At 44.8% G+C, this 18798-nt stretch overlaps 1 protein-coding gene and 1 long non-coding RNA gene across 2 annotated transcripts in view; both read left to right on the top strand.

Annotated features, from left to right (window-relative positions):
- Positions 1-18798, top strand: part of CHKA (choline kinase alpha) — a 47792-nt gene that overhangs the window by 17129 nt on the left and 11865 nt on the right. Inside the window, 2 exon segments of the mRNA XM_020968219.2 lie at positions 8750-8803; positions 9858-9971. Coding sequence (XP_020823878.1) covers positions 8750-8803; positions 9858-9971 — 168 coding nt within the window.
- On the top strand, positions 2-6571 carry LOC144455424 (uncharacterized). The gene is made up of 3 exons (XR_013484167.1): positions 2-3524; positions 4740-4799; positions 6549-6571. It is a non-coding gene; the product is annotated as an uncharacterized LOC144455424 (long non-coding RNA).

Below are 18798 nucleotides of genomic sequence, written 5' to 3'. Positions count from 1 at the left end.
TTGATTCTTTGGGAGTGGGGGAGGAGGAGACTGGCCTGATCTGGCACTGTTGAGATGTAGTCATTTGGAGTCTGGTGAGAAGGTACCTGTATTTCTTGCTCTACCCTTTCCAATTCCATTCCTGTTCTGATTTGGTGTTCCCCTGGTGCAGGCCTCCTGCCAAGCCAGACCCCATGTCCACTCGGGCTGGAGCTAGGTGTAAGTCAAAGCTGTGTTTTCTAAGACCCAGGAGAATTTCTTCCTCAGAGCCTCCACAGCCTGTAAGGGACTCTTGTGGAGGAGGATTTTTGCCTGACATGGTTGGGAAATTTTAAAGCATTCCTACCCTTAAAACTTTTAAGAGGACACAGGCTCCATGTGCCCTCAGAGGTTTGAGGCAAGAGCTTTGCATGAGGTCCAGATTCATAATCCAGCGTTTCTAAGATTACTTAAAACTAGGCTCATTTGTAGATTTTTACCTAAAAATCTAGTTTAATTTAGAGTTTGAAAGGCCACTGTTGGCTGAATCGCCTTCATTATAGTGTTTTTAACTTGCAAATGTGAAATCCTAAATATTTGTTTTCTAGAATATTTAAGCTCTGTAATTAACATTTTAATGACCATAAAAAGAAATGTTTGTCAATATGAACTTTGCATATCAGCAGACTTGATGGTTACATTGACATGCTTTTGGAAAGGTCCATTTGCAGAACTACCAAAATTGGCATTTTGCTCAAAGAGGGAAAGCCTAAATACCTGGCAGTTTTCTCCTTACAATTTGTTACTGTCATATGTGGTCCCTGTCCTTAACTGGGCACAAAGTTCTTCTTGTTGAAGGGTATGTGAATTAGGTCCCACTGGTTTTTAGGAGGCTCTCTCTCTCTCTCTCTCTCTCTCTCTCTGTTCGCCCTGGGTTCTTTCTGGGTGCTGAGAAGAGTCAACATGCCCTGGGAAAGCAGCCTTACTGGACGCTCCTGCACTGGCACCTTTGCCAGAGAATGAAAACTGCTCCCTATCATCCAGATGGTCTTTCAATGGAGGGAGAAACTTCTGTGTGAACAGGCCCTTTCACTATACAATTTTCCCTTTATTGTGTCAAGACGTGAAAATGACCAAGATGGGAAAACGCTGGAAACAGTGACCTGTTTGGGGACCTTTTAGGGCCTTCTTTCCCTTGAACAGTGGCGTTTTGCATCGCCAGTCAGGGCCTTTGGTTCCTATGGCTCTTGTGAGCTTGCCTGGGGCTGTGGTCTGTTAGCTTTGCTCCCGACCCCTGAAAACCCACATCAGAAACAAAGAAAAAATGACCGAGTGAACTCTTGACAGCACCCACCTGGGCCAGTGGCAGGATGTAGATGGTCCTGGAGGGCCCGCAGTATCGCCAGCAGGCTGTTTCAGCTCTTGAGGCACCTTAATTAATAGGGTTCAGGCCTCTGAGCAGACGTGAAGGAAGCAACAGCAGGTTCCACAGCACTTTGGGGTTCTTGTGCCTTTTTGAAAACATTAATGATTTCACTGGCAGCTGAGCCTTGAACGATAGTCTAACATTCCAGGCCCAAACCAAGCATTGCAGTCCTGGCTTTGTTTCCCAGAGCTAGGCTCTTCTGAAATGCAGCTTAATTTGAATTCTGTTATAGCCCACACTGAATTCATTCTTGAATGAGTAAGGGCCACATCCCAGGGTTGGGGGAGGGGCACCTCACACCTCATAGTACAGCAGGATGATGCATTTCTGCTCCGATTGATTGGCCACAGCCACCTACCGAAAATGGGAAATTCTTTGGAGATGCTTAAGTAAAAAGAGCTGTTATCAAATTTGGCCGTTAAATATCTCCACATGCTTTGGCTATAGAATACCTACCTAATTGGTCACTTCCTTAGCCAGTATAAGATGTCATGAGTTTTCATTCCCAGAGGACACAGGCCCCGGTGAGATACCACTCATGGCGAAGAGGGGGGATCTTTGTGTGGCTGCTGCCCGGAATCCTTGAGACAGGTCCTGGGCCCCTTCTTCTGCAGGGGAGTGAGGTATATTGAGCACCACACAGCAGACTTTTATTTCCAGTTTAAGAATATAGACAGTAACTTTTTAAAGCAGATTTGTTGATAGCATTCTAAACCTATAAAATTTGGATTTTTAAGACACTAATCCGTTTCGTAGGACCTGAAACCTTAAATTTATGACATCTTCTCATGATATATGAAAGTGGTATTTGCTCTTAGAAGACCCCAGGCTGACTCTCTTAAACATTGTGGGCAAACCCCAGATAAAATGAGGGGTGCCAGGCTCAGGATGTGAATTGACAGTGAGAAATAGGTGCCTGTGGTCTGCGGCTACAGCTGCCATACTCCTGAGGGGCTCACCCCACATCCCTCATGACTGCCTCACTGAGTCCAGTGACCAATTCTGGGATGGAATCACTAGAAAATGGGGTTTACTTTACAGAATTTTTAATAATTTCCTTCCTGAGAGAGCTTTTCAGAAGGGAACAGATTCTGTTCCAACGTAGCTTTTGTCAGCTACATTTGCCATGAGCTTTGCTGTATAAACACAGAGCCCTCCAAGTGTGTCCTCACCCCACATTCCCAGGGCTGCTGACACCGTAGGGTGAGGCAGGTGGCCCCCATGCTGCTCATTCCTCTCTTTGTCCTCCGGGTCATTTCAGCAGGTGAGCATGCTGACCTGGGCCAGACTCCCGCAGTGGTGATGGTGAAGTATGTGTATGAGTGGGGGAGGGGGCTGAGAACGGGGTCTTCTGGGTGTTTTGAGATGTCTAATCTCCTTTATTTCCATAGTGGCAATGAAATGACACTAAGGTTTAAGTAGCAGAGTCCAGGTAAAACTTTGAGATTGCCTGGGGGGAGGTGGGGGCGCACTTTCTGTGCCCAAACATCTGTCTCTTCAGCAGCTATTTCTGTGTAAGAGCAACCCAAATCACCTTCTTCACTGTTGTTCTGGAGACTTCCTTGGGGCTGATGTGTGTGAGCGTTTAGGTGGCATGTGCACATGTGGGGGGGGAGGGGGGCTAGAGCCAACTTGTTCCCTTTTTTTAAAAGTAGCACAAAGATCGATGAGCCATTCATGCACTGCTTTTTATGTTTTATTTTGTTTCAAAAAGCTACACATTTACAACATCTCTGGAAAATTTGTTAAATACATTTTGGGATCTAATCACCAAACTGCCTAGAAATGCAACCATTTCAGATTTACTCCTGACAGTTCTTAATAAGGTTGTTGCAGGAGGAGGAAGGCTCCCATTTTAACAAAGCAGACCAGCTGGAAAGAGGGAGCTGGACAAATCAAGCTGTCTCGAGTAAAGCAGGCAGCTTGTGTTCTAACCAGTAGAAATGCTGAGGGCAAGGACGAGGTGCCGTTCGGGAAGGGCAGCGCCTAGTTGGTGGAAGAGAACTTGAAAGAAGACTGTCAGTTCTTGGCCCCTGAGCGTGCAGCTTCAGTCTCTCCTTTCTGCTGTCGGGAAGGAAGAGGAGCGGCCGATTTGGCGGGTTTACAAACCATCCATCACCAGTTGTGGAAGACACAAATGGTCAGTCTGTATCGCTCATTCAACGGAACCTCTGTCGATTGGTTACATTTGCCTCAGAGGAACACTTTGTACCTTCCTCAGGCCGAATTCTGATTCTCTGTTTAAACCGATTCCTGTGCATGAATGGGAAGGTTTGGCCTCGTCATTATGGGCAGTGCCTCTGGCATGAGTGTCTGTGTCCATACACATCAAGGGGCCTCTTGATTGTGGGTTTCAGTTGGGGTTTGTTTTTTTTTTTTAACAGTAGAATGCTAATCTTAGTGCTTGTTTGAATACTAACCATAATGAAGTTAAAAGGTTCAAGGCCCAAGGCAGATATGCTTCAATAATTCAAAAAAAGATACTTGGGAGACAGTTTTTTTTCTTTTTACCTTTCCAGCTGGTTTCCCAGGAAACCGATCCCCTTCCCTTCCGCCCTCCTTTCTAATTGAATATAAATATTTGCTTGTAGTAGCCTATGAACCATTAACTGTAAAGCATTATGTCCTCTGAAGCAAAGTGACTCCTATTATTTTCCTCTCTTGGGAAACCAGAGCCTCTCGTTTTGGGATCTCTCAAGTTTAATAACTGTGTCGGTCTCATGCCATTTTGTGAGCACTCCTGTTAACAGATTGTTGTTCTACATAATACTTTTCAGAAGTTAATTTGGTTTTGTTAATTCCTTGGAGTCCACAAAAAACTGGTTTCCTTTGCGTGATGAACACTTCATAACAATAAGTTGCCACAAACTAGAAATAACCTGAATTCAGTTTGTTTTTGTTGCTAATAGGATCACTGACTCGGTGACATTTACTTTTGTTCAGTTGCTTAAAAAAACCAAACTGAACCAGCCGGCCAGCACAGTGCCGCTGGGCTTGTGTGAGAGTCAGGCCTCAGCCTCCAGAGATCAGGCTTCCCGGCACCGTGTGTGTCCATTCAGTTTTTGTGGCCCCGAGCTGATCCCAGAGCCGAGATGGCAGCCAGATCACTGCCCCCGAGTCCTCCCACACCTGCTTTGGTGCCTCCTTCAGGCGGCTCCATTGTCTAATCTCAACAGTCCAAGTCTTTTTGTGTGGCTGGTCTTCAGCGTTTGGGGGTTTGTCGCATGACGCAAACACGGATGCCTGGTGCCTGGCCGAGCACCTCGGATGGGGACGCGGCTGTGCTGGGGGGCGCGAAGGGGTCTGGAGGGTAATGTACCACTTTAGCTGTATGTGCATGTGTTCTCTGCTGCAGGCTTGCCCATGCGATCGTGCCTAGAGCACTCTGGTTTCCAGGTGACAGACACGATTCACGGTATAGTATATGAGACCTCTGAAGTGGGAGCATTCTCTACAGCTCTAATTTCTTTCTTTTAGTTCTTGGTTTCAAGAAATGCTTTTTAAAAAGAAAGTTGTAATGCTTATTTAAGTAGCACCAACTACCTAAGTCTGGGCTGGGTTGGCAGAGCTCGACAGCAGCTTCCAGTCCAGAGGGGGGCCGCCTGGTCCAGACCCCTGGTTTCTGTTTCCTCAGTAAAGAATGATGCTTAATCTCCTAGTCCCTTCTCAGGATCCCGGTGAAGTATGGGAGGTTTGAGGCTTCCTTCCTCCACACCACTTCAAACACATAGTAAGCCCTGTCTGTCCACATAAATCCAAATTGGAGGCTTAACACTCTGGAGCTCCAACCCCCAGGATTTGGCATCAGCTTCAGCCCCACCCCCACCCCGCATCCCCAGATCTTAGGACGTGACATTTTAAATGTCATTAGATGAGTTTGAAATTAGTTTTCTTAGTTGGAGACATTCTGGGGCATCCCAGATGTGAGGTTTGGACATCACTGATCCCATGCCTTTCCTCTATCACTGCTCCTTGTACCAATTCCTCTGGTACTTTCCTTCTGGCCATTGAAAATTCCCTGGGACATTCCGGGTTTGGAACCCAGTGCACAGCTAATAGGCATCAAAAGGACTGGACTCCCCTGTTTCTGGGAGGATCCAGGATTCCGTGACAGCCCACGGGCTGAGGCTAACCCTGCCTGGAGGCCCAGGGATCGAGTCTTCTCTTCTCGGCTCACCTTGGTAGCCAAACACTGCTTGCCTTACTTGGGTTAAGGATAATCCAGGCTAGGGAGAGAGACGTTATTTTCCCTACCACAAATCCACTCGGTCCTGGAGCTCAGGCTGACCCTCGTACATACGTGGCCTTAACCTTCCCCCCCTCTCTCCTCTTCTGTGAAATGAGGAAGTTACCTATAACGATAATCCCGTCCCCTGAGAATCCGACTGTGGACAGTGTAGGTGCTGTCCGTCTCCCACGAGCTGCGGCTGAAAGGCTGGCCCTAGCTTCTGAGCTCCTCTTCTGTTTAGCTGGGCATGAGCAGAATATTGATGAAACCTTCTGCAGCCACCATTAGGCTTTTAACGTTTTATTTCCTTAGCTGCTCTAGTATCTGTTGATGAGCTTTTTTGGCACTACAACTCCTTCCCCACAAATGCTCAAATGGCTTCCTTCACGAATGAGATTGCCATTTATTCTGAGATCTCATTGGGTGCTGTTATTAAAGACAGTTCTAACAACAGACCCAAGACCTGTCGGTCAAACATTTACCCATCTTGGAAATCCATTTGTGTCCCTTGGGTAGAATTTCAAGAATCCTTCCAGTGGAAGAAAAGAGCTGGTGGAATTCACCGGCTTGGGGTGTGTCTCTCTGTCCTCACCAAAGGATATTTCCTCCTGTCTTTTCTCAGATCAGGATCAGGCTCTTGCTCCTTCTCTTTCATGGCCCCCGACATGATTTGGAGAAGCCTTGTCTTCTGTACTGAGGAAACAGACTGCAGCCGGGTTGCCTTCCTCGTGGTGCCGCTGCTCTTGCAGACCATCTCCCATTGGTCCCATTTGGTGGAGGGGGGAGGAGGAGGGAGACAAGGGAGGACGGCAGATTCCTTTGTAAAGGAGGTAACTAAAAAGGGATGATGGCCTTAACAAAGAGAAATGGTGTGGCCTTTCAGGCCTTGAGAAAACGAAGTAATTTGTAACTTTGGATGGAATGACTTTCTTTCAGGAGCACCATTAGGTAAGGCAAAGGGGCTTCTTCCATTGGCAGAGTAACCTTTTAACTGTGTCACCCCCGAGAAGATACAGCTCTTGTTGTAACAGTGAGGTAATGACTGTAGCTCTGTTTAGAATTTGTATGCAGGTCAAATCCCGTTACAACACTTTGTAGGCAGACAGGGACAAAGTTTTTGGTTTAGCTTTTCTCAAGTAGTTTCATTAGCCCTGGGAGGTTGGAGGGGGAGGTGGTGTGGGCCAGAAGGGAGGGACAGGGAGGAGAAAGTAGCCTGCGTCCAGCAGGGTCACCCCTGAGTTGGCCCCACGGCCCGGCCCATGTGCCCTTAGGGAGAGGTTTGGGGTTACTGGCCTCTAGAGCATTCAGAGCAGTCAGCCAGCTCCTTGGCACTGACTTGGGAGCATTCCCCCAGCACCTTCCCCTGCCTCCCATCTCCTCCTGGGGTGCCTAGCACCAGGCTTTAATGGCTTGCCCTCTAAAAACATAATCTAATTGGATGGGAGAGATTTCTTTATGGGACCTTTGGAGTCTAATTCGAAGGCACTAGATGATAGCTAACATTTATATTTCTTTAAGGTTTGCAAAATGCTTTACACACATTCTAACTTGACCCTCACAACAGCCCTGTGAGGTAGGTGCCATTTTTATCCTCATTTTACAGGTGAGAAAACTGATTCCAAGAGAGGTTATTTGATTTGGCCAGGGTAACACCTATTATTAAGTGTCTGAAGTGGGATTCGAACTCAGGTCTTCCCCACTCCAAGTCCAGCACTCTCTCCACGGCACCAGGCTGCCTCCTAACAAAGGAGTGAGTGCTTCGGAGAAGGACAGAGCTAGAGTGTTGGTCACACTGAGTTCACAAAGCAGGATTTCTTTAGGATGAGGTCAAGGCCTAGCAATAGGTTTTTCCCCAGCTTTGAGTTGTAATGGCTTTCCTTGTGACGGGATTTGACCTATAGCACTTTTGCTCAAAGGGAGTGAGAATTTCACCAAGTGGCCCCACTTGTCCTTCGGTCTAGCAAGCCGGCTGAGTGAGTGTGTGCAGTCGGGCCCGGAGAACAACTTGCTCATGAGAAGCTTTCATTTTGTTTCCTTGCCTCTTGGGTAAAGCAAGTGGGCACAGCCACCTTCAGCGCCTCCCTTCCCCAAGGCCATGGTGTTTTCGTGCTGCCAGAGTAGCTGGAGAGGCCTACCTGGCCTCCCTATTTCCCAGCCACACTGCCACCTTGGGCGCAGGTGTTTTGATAGAGCTGTGGAACCAGAACGTGTGCTGTTCACCATGCTCCAAAACCTTTGGTGCCTTTTTTGAAATTTACAAACAAGAGGCTTCCCCTCTGGGTTTCTTTGTGTTTGTTCTCTAGCAGGGCAGAGAGGCTGGATTTGGGGAGGCACTCTAGGAGGTCAAGCCGCTGCCATGACAGTGACCTTGTTGGCTTCCTTCTTCCCCATCCCCCTATTAAAGATGGCAGAGCCCAGGGGATGGATGGGGCAGGGAGGCTGGTGGTGCATTTTAAAAAGCTTCTCGAGAGCTCTGAATGAAATCTTTGTTTAGTAACCTGTTGGTGGGCATAGAATTTATTTTACACTTCCGTAGAGGAAAGTGATAGAAAATTGTCTCCTGTCTAGCAGGGGACCTAAGCAGTTGGGAGATTCCACTTAAATTCTCACAAGCCCGTTGGTGATGCAGGAAGGAGGAGATGACTAATTACTTGGGGAATTGCTTTGAAAAGTCAGTGACCAGATAGATGAGCCAGAAGCGTTCCTGCCCGTGCATGGCCCAGTCAGGGCAGACGCCGGGCCAGCTTCTAGCACGGTCAGGCTTAGCCGTCCTGGGAGGAGGGAAGCCTCACTGTCAACCCCTTAGAACTTCCTAAGATGAAGAAGATGAAGCATTCCATTTACTTCCTGTAGCAGTGACGTTGTTCGTAGGTGCCTGAGTGGCTGTCAGAAGGTGAAGTTGCTATTTGGACTCGTGGCTCAGTCTTTTTTCTCATAAAAATGTTTGGAGCCCTCGTAAGGTGTTGGTGCATACTTGTGTTGGCGTAGTCGAGGCTGATGCTGGTCAGATCTGACCGTAATGAGGCTAGCTCTCCTAGGTCTGTGATTTGGTCTTGTCTAGTTTTGATGGCTGCAAGTTAGAGTCTGCACTCGCTTTCACCACCCCACTGCAAGTGTTTGCTTTTTCTCCTTCATAGAGGTCCTGTAATAAGGAAGGAGCTGGACCAGCCCAGAATGAGGATGCATGCCAAGTGAGTAATCCTGGTGGATGTGGGGTGGGCAGCCCGCCTCTCCTCCTCTCTCTGACTCTGACTCGGGTTTGAGTGTGGCAGATGCAGGGCCAAAGCTCTTTGATGGGAGGGAGGAGCCAGGCTCCTAAATGGAGTCATGGGGAATGTGTGTCCACAGCTAACAGCCAGATGAGAAGACTGCAGCCTTGGGCTGAGTGTAACAACATGAAATGCAGCATAGGGGTGAATTTAAAACCTTTAATAGGGTGCAAAAACAAAAAAATCTGCCTCACGCAGTACGAAAGGTGGGGTAGGGTAGGATGGAAAGCATGTTGCATGTCCATCTGAGTCAGCCGTAGGGAGCGCGGGGGTGGTGGGCGAGGGAGGTGAGAGGGGAACAGCCTCCAGGACCAAGGAGCCCCTGTGGGCACGGCCCTCGTCCGCCCTCACCTGCAGTGGTGGGTTCAGGTCTGGGCAAAGCAGTGTGACAAGCCAGAGGGTGTGGGGGTGGGCAGCCAGCTTGGGGAAGAGGCCAGAGGCCGCATCGGCTGCAATGGATTGCCGGGCTGTGGGGAAGAGTCATTAGGCTTGTTTTCTGTAGCCTCCAGAGGCCGTGGGCATCGATCAACAGCCAAGGCTGCTGCCTGCTCCAGTCCGGCCCCTTGTACTTTCCCTTTGAATACTGCCTTCTGGCCTGAAAAACAAACTGGAGGTGGGGCGTGGAAGTTAGAAGGGAACTTAGAGGCCTCTGTCTAATCCAACCCACTAGGAGACCCCTCAGGCAGAGGCTATTTGCCGGAGGTCTTGGTGAGTTAGACTAGATAGAGGGGTGCTAGGAGTGGAGGGAAAGTAGGCTTTCAGATGACCTGAGACCTTGAAGCCCACAAGGCTTTGGGGCTCAATGCAGGCCGAACCCCTGGGCCACCGTCCATCCAAAGGAGAAGTACATGATCCACAGATGATCCTAACCTCCCCTCCCCTGGAGCCAGTTAGGCTCAAAAGCTCAGCAAGGAGTGCTGTTGGTCAGTTCCAGAACAGGGAGAGTGACCGTTCTTTCCTCTTTGTGTCTGTTTAGGGTGCTGAGGCCATGGTGCTGGAAAGCGTTATGTTCGCCATTCTTGCTGAGCGGTCCCTTGGCCCAAAGCTGTATGGAATCTTTCCACAAGGCCGCCTGGAGCAGTTCATCCCTGTAAGAATCCTTCCTTTTCTGTGGGTGTTTTTGTGATAGGAGCCGAGTCTCCAAAGGTGGTTTTGTTTTATGTGTTGCTGGATTCAGAAAAGCTGATCAGGCAGCTTTGTGAAAGATGGCTGTTCAGAAGGAGTTACACACGTGCACCTGGTTCCCTAAATCCAGTGAGGATTCCATTTCTTAATTGGGTATTTAAAAAGTTTTAAACATCAGACATGAGCTGGAGCAGCAGTCAATGGGCTTTTTAAAAAAAATTTTATTAATTTATTTTGATTTATCAGGAATCACTTCCATATGCTTTTGAGTTGAAAATTTTTCTCCCCCTTCCTCCCCCACCCTCCCCAAGATGGCGCACAATCTGATATAGGCTTTACATTTTACATACCGATTAAACATATTTTCACATTAGTGAAGTTGTAAGTAAAAATTAAAACCAATAGGAGGAACCATCAGAAAGATGAAACAAAACTCAACAGAAGGTAAAAATAAGTGATAGCGATTCGACTTCCATAGTTCTTTCTTTGGATGTGGACAGCATTTTCCATCCCGAGGTCTCTGGAGATGTCTTAGATCCTTGTAATGCTGGGAAGGGTTCAGTTTAACAATATTAATCATTGCATAACGTGGCTGTTATTGTGTACAAAGTCCTCTTGGTTCTGCTGACTTCACTCAGCATCAGACCATACAAGTCTTTCCAGGTTTTTCTGAAGTCAGCCTGCTCCTCATTTCTTACAGCACAATAGTATTCCATTACATTCATATACCACAACTTGCTCAGCCATTCCCCAATTGATGGGCATCCTCTCAATTTCCAATTCTTTGCCACCACAAAAAGAGCTGCTATGAATATTTTTGTACATGTGGGTCCTTTTCCCATTTGTTTGATCTCTTTGGGATATAGCCCTAGAAGTGCTATTGCTGGATCAAAGGGTATGCACATTTTTGTAGCCCTTTGGGCATAGTTCCAAATTGTTCTCCAAAATGGTTGGATCATTTCACAACTCCACCAACAATGTATTAGTGTTCCAATTTTCCCACATCTTCTCCAACATTTATCATTTTCCTGTTTTGTCATGTTGGCCAATCTGATAGGTGTGATGTGGTACCTCAGAGTTGTTTTGATTTGCATTTCTCTAATCAATAATGATTTAAAGCATTTTTTCATATGACTATAGATGGCTTTAATTTCTTCATCTGAGAACTGTCTGTTCATATCCTTTGACCATTTATCAATTGGGGAATGGCTTGTGTTCTTATAAATTTGTCTTAATTCTCTATATATTTTAGAAATGAGGCCTTTATCAGAGAGACTGGTTGTAAAAATTCTTTCCCAATTTTCTACCTTCCTTCTAATCTTAGTTGCATTGGCTTTGTTTGTGCAAAAACTTTTCAATTTAATGTAATCAAAATTATCCATTTTGCTTTTCATAATGTTCTCTATCTCCTGTTTGGTCATGAATTCTTCTGTTCTCCATAGATCTGATAGGTAAACTATTCCTTGTTCTCCCAGTTTACTTATGGTATCAGCCTTTATATCTAAGTCCTGAACCCATTTTGACTTTATTTTGGTATATGGTGTGAGATTTGGGTCTATGCCTAGTTTCTGCCATACTCTTTTCCAGTTTTCCCAGCAGTTTTTTTCAAAGAGTGGGTTCTTATCCCAGAAGCTGGGATCTTTGGGTTTATCAAATAATAGATTACTATAGTCATTGGCTACTGTGTCTTGCATATTTAACCTATTCCACTGATCCACCTCCCTATTTCTTAGCCAGTACCAAGCAGTTTTGATGATTGCTGCTTTATAATACAATTTAAGATCTGGAATTGCTAGGCCACCTTCCCCTGCATTTCTTTTCATTAGTTTCCTTTGATATTCTGGACCTTTTGTTTTTCCAAATGAATCTTGTTATTATTTTTTCTAACTCTATAAAATAATTTTTGGTAGTTTGATTGGTATGGCACTGAATAAGTAAATTAGCTTAGGTAGGATTGTCATTTTTATTACATTAGCTCAGCCTACCCATGAGCAACTGATGTTTTTCCAATTATTTAGATCTGATTTTATTTGTGTGAAAAGTGTTTTGTAATTGTGTTCATAGAGTTCCTGGGTTTGTTTCGGGAGGTAGACTCCTAAATATTTTATAATGTCTACAGTAAGTTTAAATGGGATTTCTCTTTCTATCTCTTGCTGTTGGGCTTTGTTGGTAATATATAGAAATGCTGATGATTTATGTGGGTTTATTTTATAGCCTGCAACTTTGCTAAAGTTGTTTATTATTTCAAGTAGTTTTTTACTTGATTCTCTAGGATTCTCTAAGTATATCATCATGTCATCTGCAAAGAGTGATAGCTTTGTTTCTTCTTTGCCTATTCTAATGCCTTCAATTTCTTTTTCTTCTCTTATTGCTAAAGCTAAGGTTTCCAGTACAATATTGAATAACAGTGGTGATAATGGACATCCTTGTTTCACCCCGATCTTATTGGAAATGCTTCTAGCCTGTCCCCATTACATATAATGCTTGCTGAAGGTTTTAGATAATGCTATTTATTATTTTAAGGAAGACTCCATTTATACCTATGCTTTCTAGTGTTTTTAATAGGAATGGGTGTTGTATTTTATCAAAAGCTTTTTCTGCATCTATTGAGATGATCATGTGGTTTCTGTTGGTTTTGTTGTTGATATGCTCAATGATGCTGATAGTTTTCCTAATATTGAACCAACCCTGCATTCCTGGTATAAATCCTACCTGGTCATAGTGTATTATTCTTGTGATAAGTTGCTGCAATCTACTTGCTAGTATTTTGTTTAAAATTTTTGCATCTATATTCATTAGAGAAATTGGTCTATAATTTTCTTTCTCTATTTTGACTCTTCCTGGTTTAGGTATCAACACCATATTTGTATCATAAAAAGAATTTGGTAAGACTCCTTCTTCACCTATTTTCCCAAATAGTCTATATAGTATTGGAATTAATTGTTCTTTAAATGTTTGATAGAATTGCATGTAAATCCATCTGGCCCTGGAGATTTTTTCCTAGGGAGTTCATCAATGGCTTGTTCAATTTCTTTTTCTGAGATGGGGTTATTTAAGTATTTTACTTCCTCTTCGGTTAATCTGGGCAATTTATATTTTTGTAAATATGTATCCATTTCACTAAGATTGTCAAATTTGTTGGCATATAGTTGGGCAAAATAATTCCTAATTATTGTTTTAATTTCCTCTTCCTTGGTGGTAGCTTTGTTTGCCCTTTTCATTCTTGATACTAGTAATTTGGTTTTCTTCTTTCTTTTTTTTAATTAAATTAACCAAAGGCTTATCTATTTTATTGGTTTTTTCATAAAACCAGCTCTTAGTTTTATTTATTAGTTCAATAGTTTTCTTAATTTCAATTTTAATTTTTCCTTTGGTTTTCAATATTTCTAATTTGGTGTTTAGTTGAGGATTTTTAATTTGTTCTTTTTCTAGTTTTTTTAGTTGTATGCCCAATTCATTGATCTCCTCTTTTTCTATTTTATTAAGGTAAGCATTTAGAGATATAAAACTTCCCCTAAGAACTGCTTTCACTGCATCCCATAGGTTTTGGTATGTTGTCTCATTATTGTCATTCTCTTGAATGAAATTATTGATTGTTTCTATGATTTGTTGTTTGACCCAATCATTTTTTAGGATTAGATTATTTAGTTTCCAATTATTTTTTAGTCTATCTTTCCATGGCCCTTTATTACATATAATTTTTATTGCATCATGATCTGAAAAGGATGCATTTAATATTTCTGCCTTTCTGCATTGGATTGTGAGGTTTTTATGCCCTAGTACATGGTCAATTTTTGTGTATGTGCCATGTACTGCGAGAAAAAAGTATATTCCTTTCTATCCCCATTCAGTTTTCTCCAGAGGTCTATCATATCTAACTTTTCTAATGTTCTATTCACCTCCTTAACTTCTTTCTTGCTTGTTTTGTGGTTACACTTACCTAGCGCCAAGACGGGGAGGTTCAGGTCCCCCACTAGTATAGTTTTGCTGTCTCTTTCTTCCTGTAACTCCCTGAACTTCTCCTCTAAGAATTTGGATGCTATACCATTTGGTGCATATATGTTTAGTAATGATATTACTTCATTGTCTATGGTGCCTTTCAGCAGGATGTAGTTTCCTTCCTTATCTCTTTTGATTAGATCTATTTTTGCTTTTGCTTTGTCTGAGATCAGGATTGCTACCCCTGCTTTTTTCACTTCAGCTGACGCATAATATAGTCTGCTCCAGCCTTTTTCCTTTACCCTGTATGTGTCACTCTTTTTCAAATGTGTTTCCTGTAAACAACATATTGTAGGATTATGGTTTTTAATCCATTCTGCAATCCATTTCCATTTTATGGGAGAGTTCATCCCATTCACATTCACAGTTATGATTACTATCTGTGTCTTTTTCTCCATCCTTTTCTCCCCCTATTTATGCTTTTCTTTCTCCTTTTTCCTTTCTCCCCTTCACTAGTGTTTTGCTTTTGACCACCGCCTCCTTCAGTCCCTTCCCCCTTTTATTATCCCTTTCCCTTTTCTTCCCCTTTAGTCTTACTGCTGCTTCCCTCCCTTCTTTCCCCCCTCCCTTTTCTTTCACCTTTTCCCTCCTACTGCCTATAGGGCAAGTTAGATTTCTATACCTAACTGATTATATTATGCCCTTCTTGAGCCAAATCTGATGAGAGTAAGGTTCAAACAATGCTCCCCCCCTTCTTTCCCTCTGCTGTAATAGGATTTTGTGTCTTTTCCTGTAATGTAATTTACCCTTGTCTGCCTCCTCCTTTCTCAGTACATTTTCTAAGATCAGATTGATCCACTTATTTGGATCCATTTAACCCACTTGATTAGATTTTTTTTTATCATTACATCAAAGTCAACTAATATCCACCCTCTTTATGTATACTCCTTTAACAAGGTGTAATAACAATACAGTTCTCAAGGGTTGCAAGTCTCATATTCCCTTGTAGGGGTTTAAACAGCCCCCCCCTTATTAACAACATATTGTATCCTTCTGTCCCATTTACCTTCTTGAGTCCTGTACTTGAAGATCAAATTTTTTGTTGAGCTCTGGTTTTTTTATCAGGAAAGTTTGGAAGTCTCCTATTTCATTGAATATCCACCTCCTCCCTTGAAAAATGATGCTCATTTTTGCTGGGTAATTGATCCTTGGCTGCATTCCAAGCTCCTTTGCCTTATGGAATATCATGTTCCATGCCCTGCAGTCTTTTAATGTAGAAGCTGCAAGGTCCTGTGTAATCCTGACTGTGGTTCCATGATATTTAAATTCTTCTTTCTGGCTGCTTGCAGCACCTTCTCTTTCATCTGGTAATTTTGGAATTTTGCTATTATATTCTTGGCGTTGTCAATTTGGGATCTCTTTCAGGTGGTGATCGGTGGATTCTTTCTATGGTTATTTTCCCTTCTGGTTCTAGGACTTCGGGCAGTTTTCCTTTATGATTTCCTGAAAGATACTGTCCAGGCTCTTTTTTTCATCATGATTTTCAGGTAGTCCAATAATTTTTAAATTGTCTCTCCTGAGTCGATTTTCCAGGTCGGTTGTTTTACTGATGAGGTATTTTACATTTTCATCTATTTTTTCATTTTTTTGTTTCTGTTTGACTGATTCTTGCTCTCTCATAGAGACATTAGTTTCCATTTGTCCAATTCTAGTTTTTCACAGATTGTTTTCTTCTGTTAGTTTTTGTACTTCCTTCTTCAACTGGCCAATTGTGTTTTTTAGGGACTTGTTTCTTCAGTGTACTCTTCTGTTAGTTTTTGTCCTTCCTTCTTCAATTGGCCAATTGTGTTTTTTAGGGACTTGTTTTCTTCAGTGTATTTTTTTTTCAGTTGGCCAATTGTATTTTTGAAGGACTTTCTACCTCTCTCATTTGACTTTAAAATCCTTCTTGAGCTCTTCTAAGGAGGCTTTTTGGGCTTCAGACCAGTTCATGTTCCCTTTTGTTGTTGCAGATGTGGGTTTGTTGACAATGTTGTCCTCTTCAGAATTTCTGTCTTGATCTTCACTCTTCTCATAATATGAATACGTTTCTTTTTACTCATGGTGTTTCTTTATTCCCTGGCCTTTAAAGAGATTGAGCTCTCCTGCTGGGGAACAGAGGGCACTGACCCAAGCTTCTTGTGTTGGGAGCCTAGGTCTTGGTCACTGGCTTTGGGTGCTGGGGCCTCTTATGCTGGGAATTGGAGGCTGCAGGTTTCTGGCAGCTTACCTCGTGTTGGGCTGGAATCAGCAAGGCTGGAACTTTCAGGCAATTCTAGGTTGCCTGCTTTTCCTTTCCTTTAGCTTTCTTCAGCTCCTTTTAGCTGGGTGCTGCAGGATGTTTATCTGCCTGGGGCCCCCTGCAGTGTTGTCTCCCTCATTTCTGCTAATGCACCGGGAGAGTCCTTTGCAGTCGAGTGCCGAGGCACCTGGTGGTTTTCTGAGCCGGTTTCCACCGGTTCCCCCTGCCCTCGCTGAGGCACTCGGAGGTCCAGGTGTTGGTGTTTGCCTGCTCTACCACCTGGGCTTCAGGATTTCTTCACAATTGGAGGCTGCAGGGCTCCGACAGCTCACCTGGTGTTGGGTTGGAATCAGCAAGGCCAGGGCTTTAGGAAGCCTTTAGGTTGTTTTCCTCACCTGGTTTCAGATGAATGCCACAGGGTACTTGTCTGCCTGGGGCCCTTTGTAGTTCTGCCTCCCTTATTTTTGCTGAGGCACTGGGAGACCCATTTGCTGGGCTGCTGCACTGCTGCTCCCCGTCTTTCTTCTGGTTCAGCTGTTACAGGGTTTTTCTGGGGTGATATTTTCTGGGTTTTCAGAGGTTGATAGGGGAGAGTAAGAGCGACTACCTTTACACTCCGCCATCAGTTCCTGATGAAGTCTTGTAATGTTGCTCAGCTTCAGCTTCCTCATGTGTAAAATCAGCGGGATTGGTAGGGTTTTTTTTCCTTTGGTAGGGTTGTTGTGATCAAATGAGATTTTATACTTCTGTACTGTATAGGTGATTATTATCTATACTGGCCCCTTATTACCTAAATAATAAAATATACATTTCTTAAACTAGCATTTAAGACATTGTTAGATCTTTCTCCAATCTGTACTAATAGAATTATAGGAATTTCAGACTGCTCACTAGATTATTCATCCCCTTTTTACTTCTGTCATTACCTAAAGATCAATTTATAACCCAGATGTTGTCTTTGGCTGTTGACTATCTGGTGTATACTGTCTCTTCTAGAGAGCTGGTGATATCCTTGTCTCTCTAACAACTGATTCAGAGGTATACCCTCTTTCCTTGTTCTGCTCCTTTTTTTTTTTTTGGTGAGGCAGTTGGAGTTAAGTGACTTGCGCAGTCACACAGCTAGTGAGCATTATGTTTCTGAGGCCAGATTGGAACTCAGATCCTCCTGACACCAAGGAGTTAGGTGCTGTATCCACTGTGCCACCTAGCTGCCTCTTTGGCATTTTCTTTTACAAGTACATCTGTGAACCCTAACTGTCCTGAAAGCGTGCACACCCTGAGCTGTGCCGGATCCTCACGCTCTCCTGGGCAGAACTTTGAGCCCCCTCTCCTTGGCTCTTGGAACCTCAGTCAGCTAAGAAGGAGCTGGGAGAGTGAGCAGGTTGCCTCTGGGGGCCTCTCTGCCTGGGATCCAGCAGCCCACCGCCCACTCAGACTTCTGGCCCCTGAACTTTGTAGGGGTTGGAAGAAGAGGCCTCTCTCTGAATTTGGATGCAGCTCACAGTCTGTCAAGATCTGTTGCTGGTGTGGCCAAGGCAGGGTCCAGTAGGTCCAGGACTCTCTGCGAAGGAGGGCAATTGTTTCCGTAGCTTCAGAATGTCGTCCTTTCCTGCTTATTTTCAGGCAGCTTCCCCCCATAGACTCACTCTGTGAGATGCTGCCCCCCCCCGGTGAAGCAGTGGGGTTAAGTGACTTACCCAGGGTCATGTAGCTAGTAAGTGTCAAGTGTCTTGAGACCAGATTTGAACTCAGGTCCTCCTGACTCCAAGGCCGGAGCTCTCGGCGTGCCTGCCCCTTTTCTGAGGGCTCTGGTGTTGGCAACATGTTCCAGGGGACAGACCATGTACCACTGGCCTTTCTCTTTCTGAGTGGACAAGGGCAAGGGGCTCACTCCCTGCCACTGTCTCCGCACCTGGTTCCTGCTGGTTGGTTGGCATCTAGTCTGTCCTGGGGTCATTTGGGTCATGATGGTTAGGGTTAGGTGGGAGGACGGGTCAAACTGGCCCTCGTTCTGAACCTGCCAGATGAAGGGTCCCAGGCCACCGTCTGTCTGTCCTGTCCAGGGATGCCGGAACAACCAAATGACTTTGTGGGGGGAACGTCATCGGGGCTCTTTGGCTCCCGCCTTTTTGAGGTCATAGGGATATCGTCATGACTCCTGAGAAGGCGAGGGCTTTGGCCCGTTCTGTTTCTCTGCGTGGAATGCTGAGGCCTGTCTGCAGGTTAGCCTGGGTCTTGGGTAGCCTGTCTCCGGTTCCTCGTCTGTAAAATGGGGGTCCCAGGAGAGAGTGTTTGGCGCGTGGGAGGGCCCTCAGAGCTGCACTAAAAGCAGTTGTGACGGGGGTTGAGCCTGGAGTGGGCATTGGTAGCCAGAACAGGTGCTTGGAATCTTGGGCTGCGCGAATAAAACAGAGACCCTTCCAGACTGTCCTGGCCAGACCAGCCCGGGAGGATCGTGGTCAGTCGGACCACCAACAGAAGGTGACCCCAGAGAGAGGCCGTTGGAGAGGAGAGTTGTTTTTAGGTAGCTGAGGGGGATCCGAGCTGCTCTGGGTGGCCCAGAGGACTGCGA

This window comes from Phascolarctos cinereus, unplaced genomic scaffold, assembly GCF_003287225.1.
Source record: "Phascolarctos cinereus isolate Bilbo 61053 unplaced genomic scaffold, phaCin_HiC Scaffold_9;HRSCAF=440, whole genome shotgun sequence".
In the NCBI taxonomy this organism is placed as follows: Eukaryota; Metazoa; Chordata; class Mammalia; order Diprotodontia; family Phascolarctidae; genus Phascolarctos; species Phascolarctos cinereus.
Note: the sequence above shows the minus strand (reverse complement) of the source record. Positions and strands in the feature narration are given on the sequence as shown.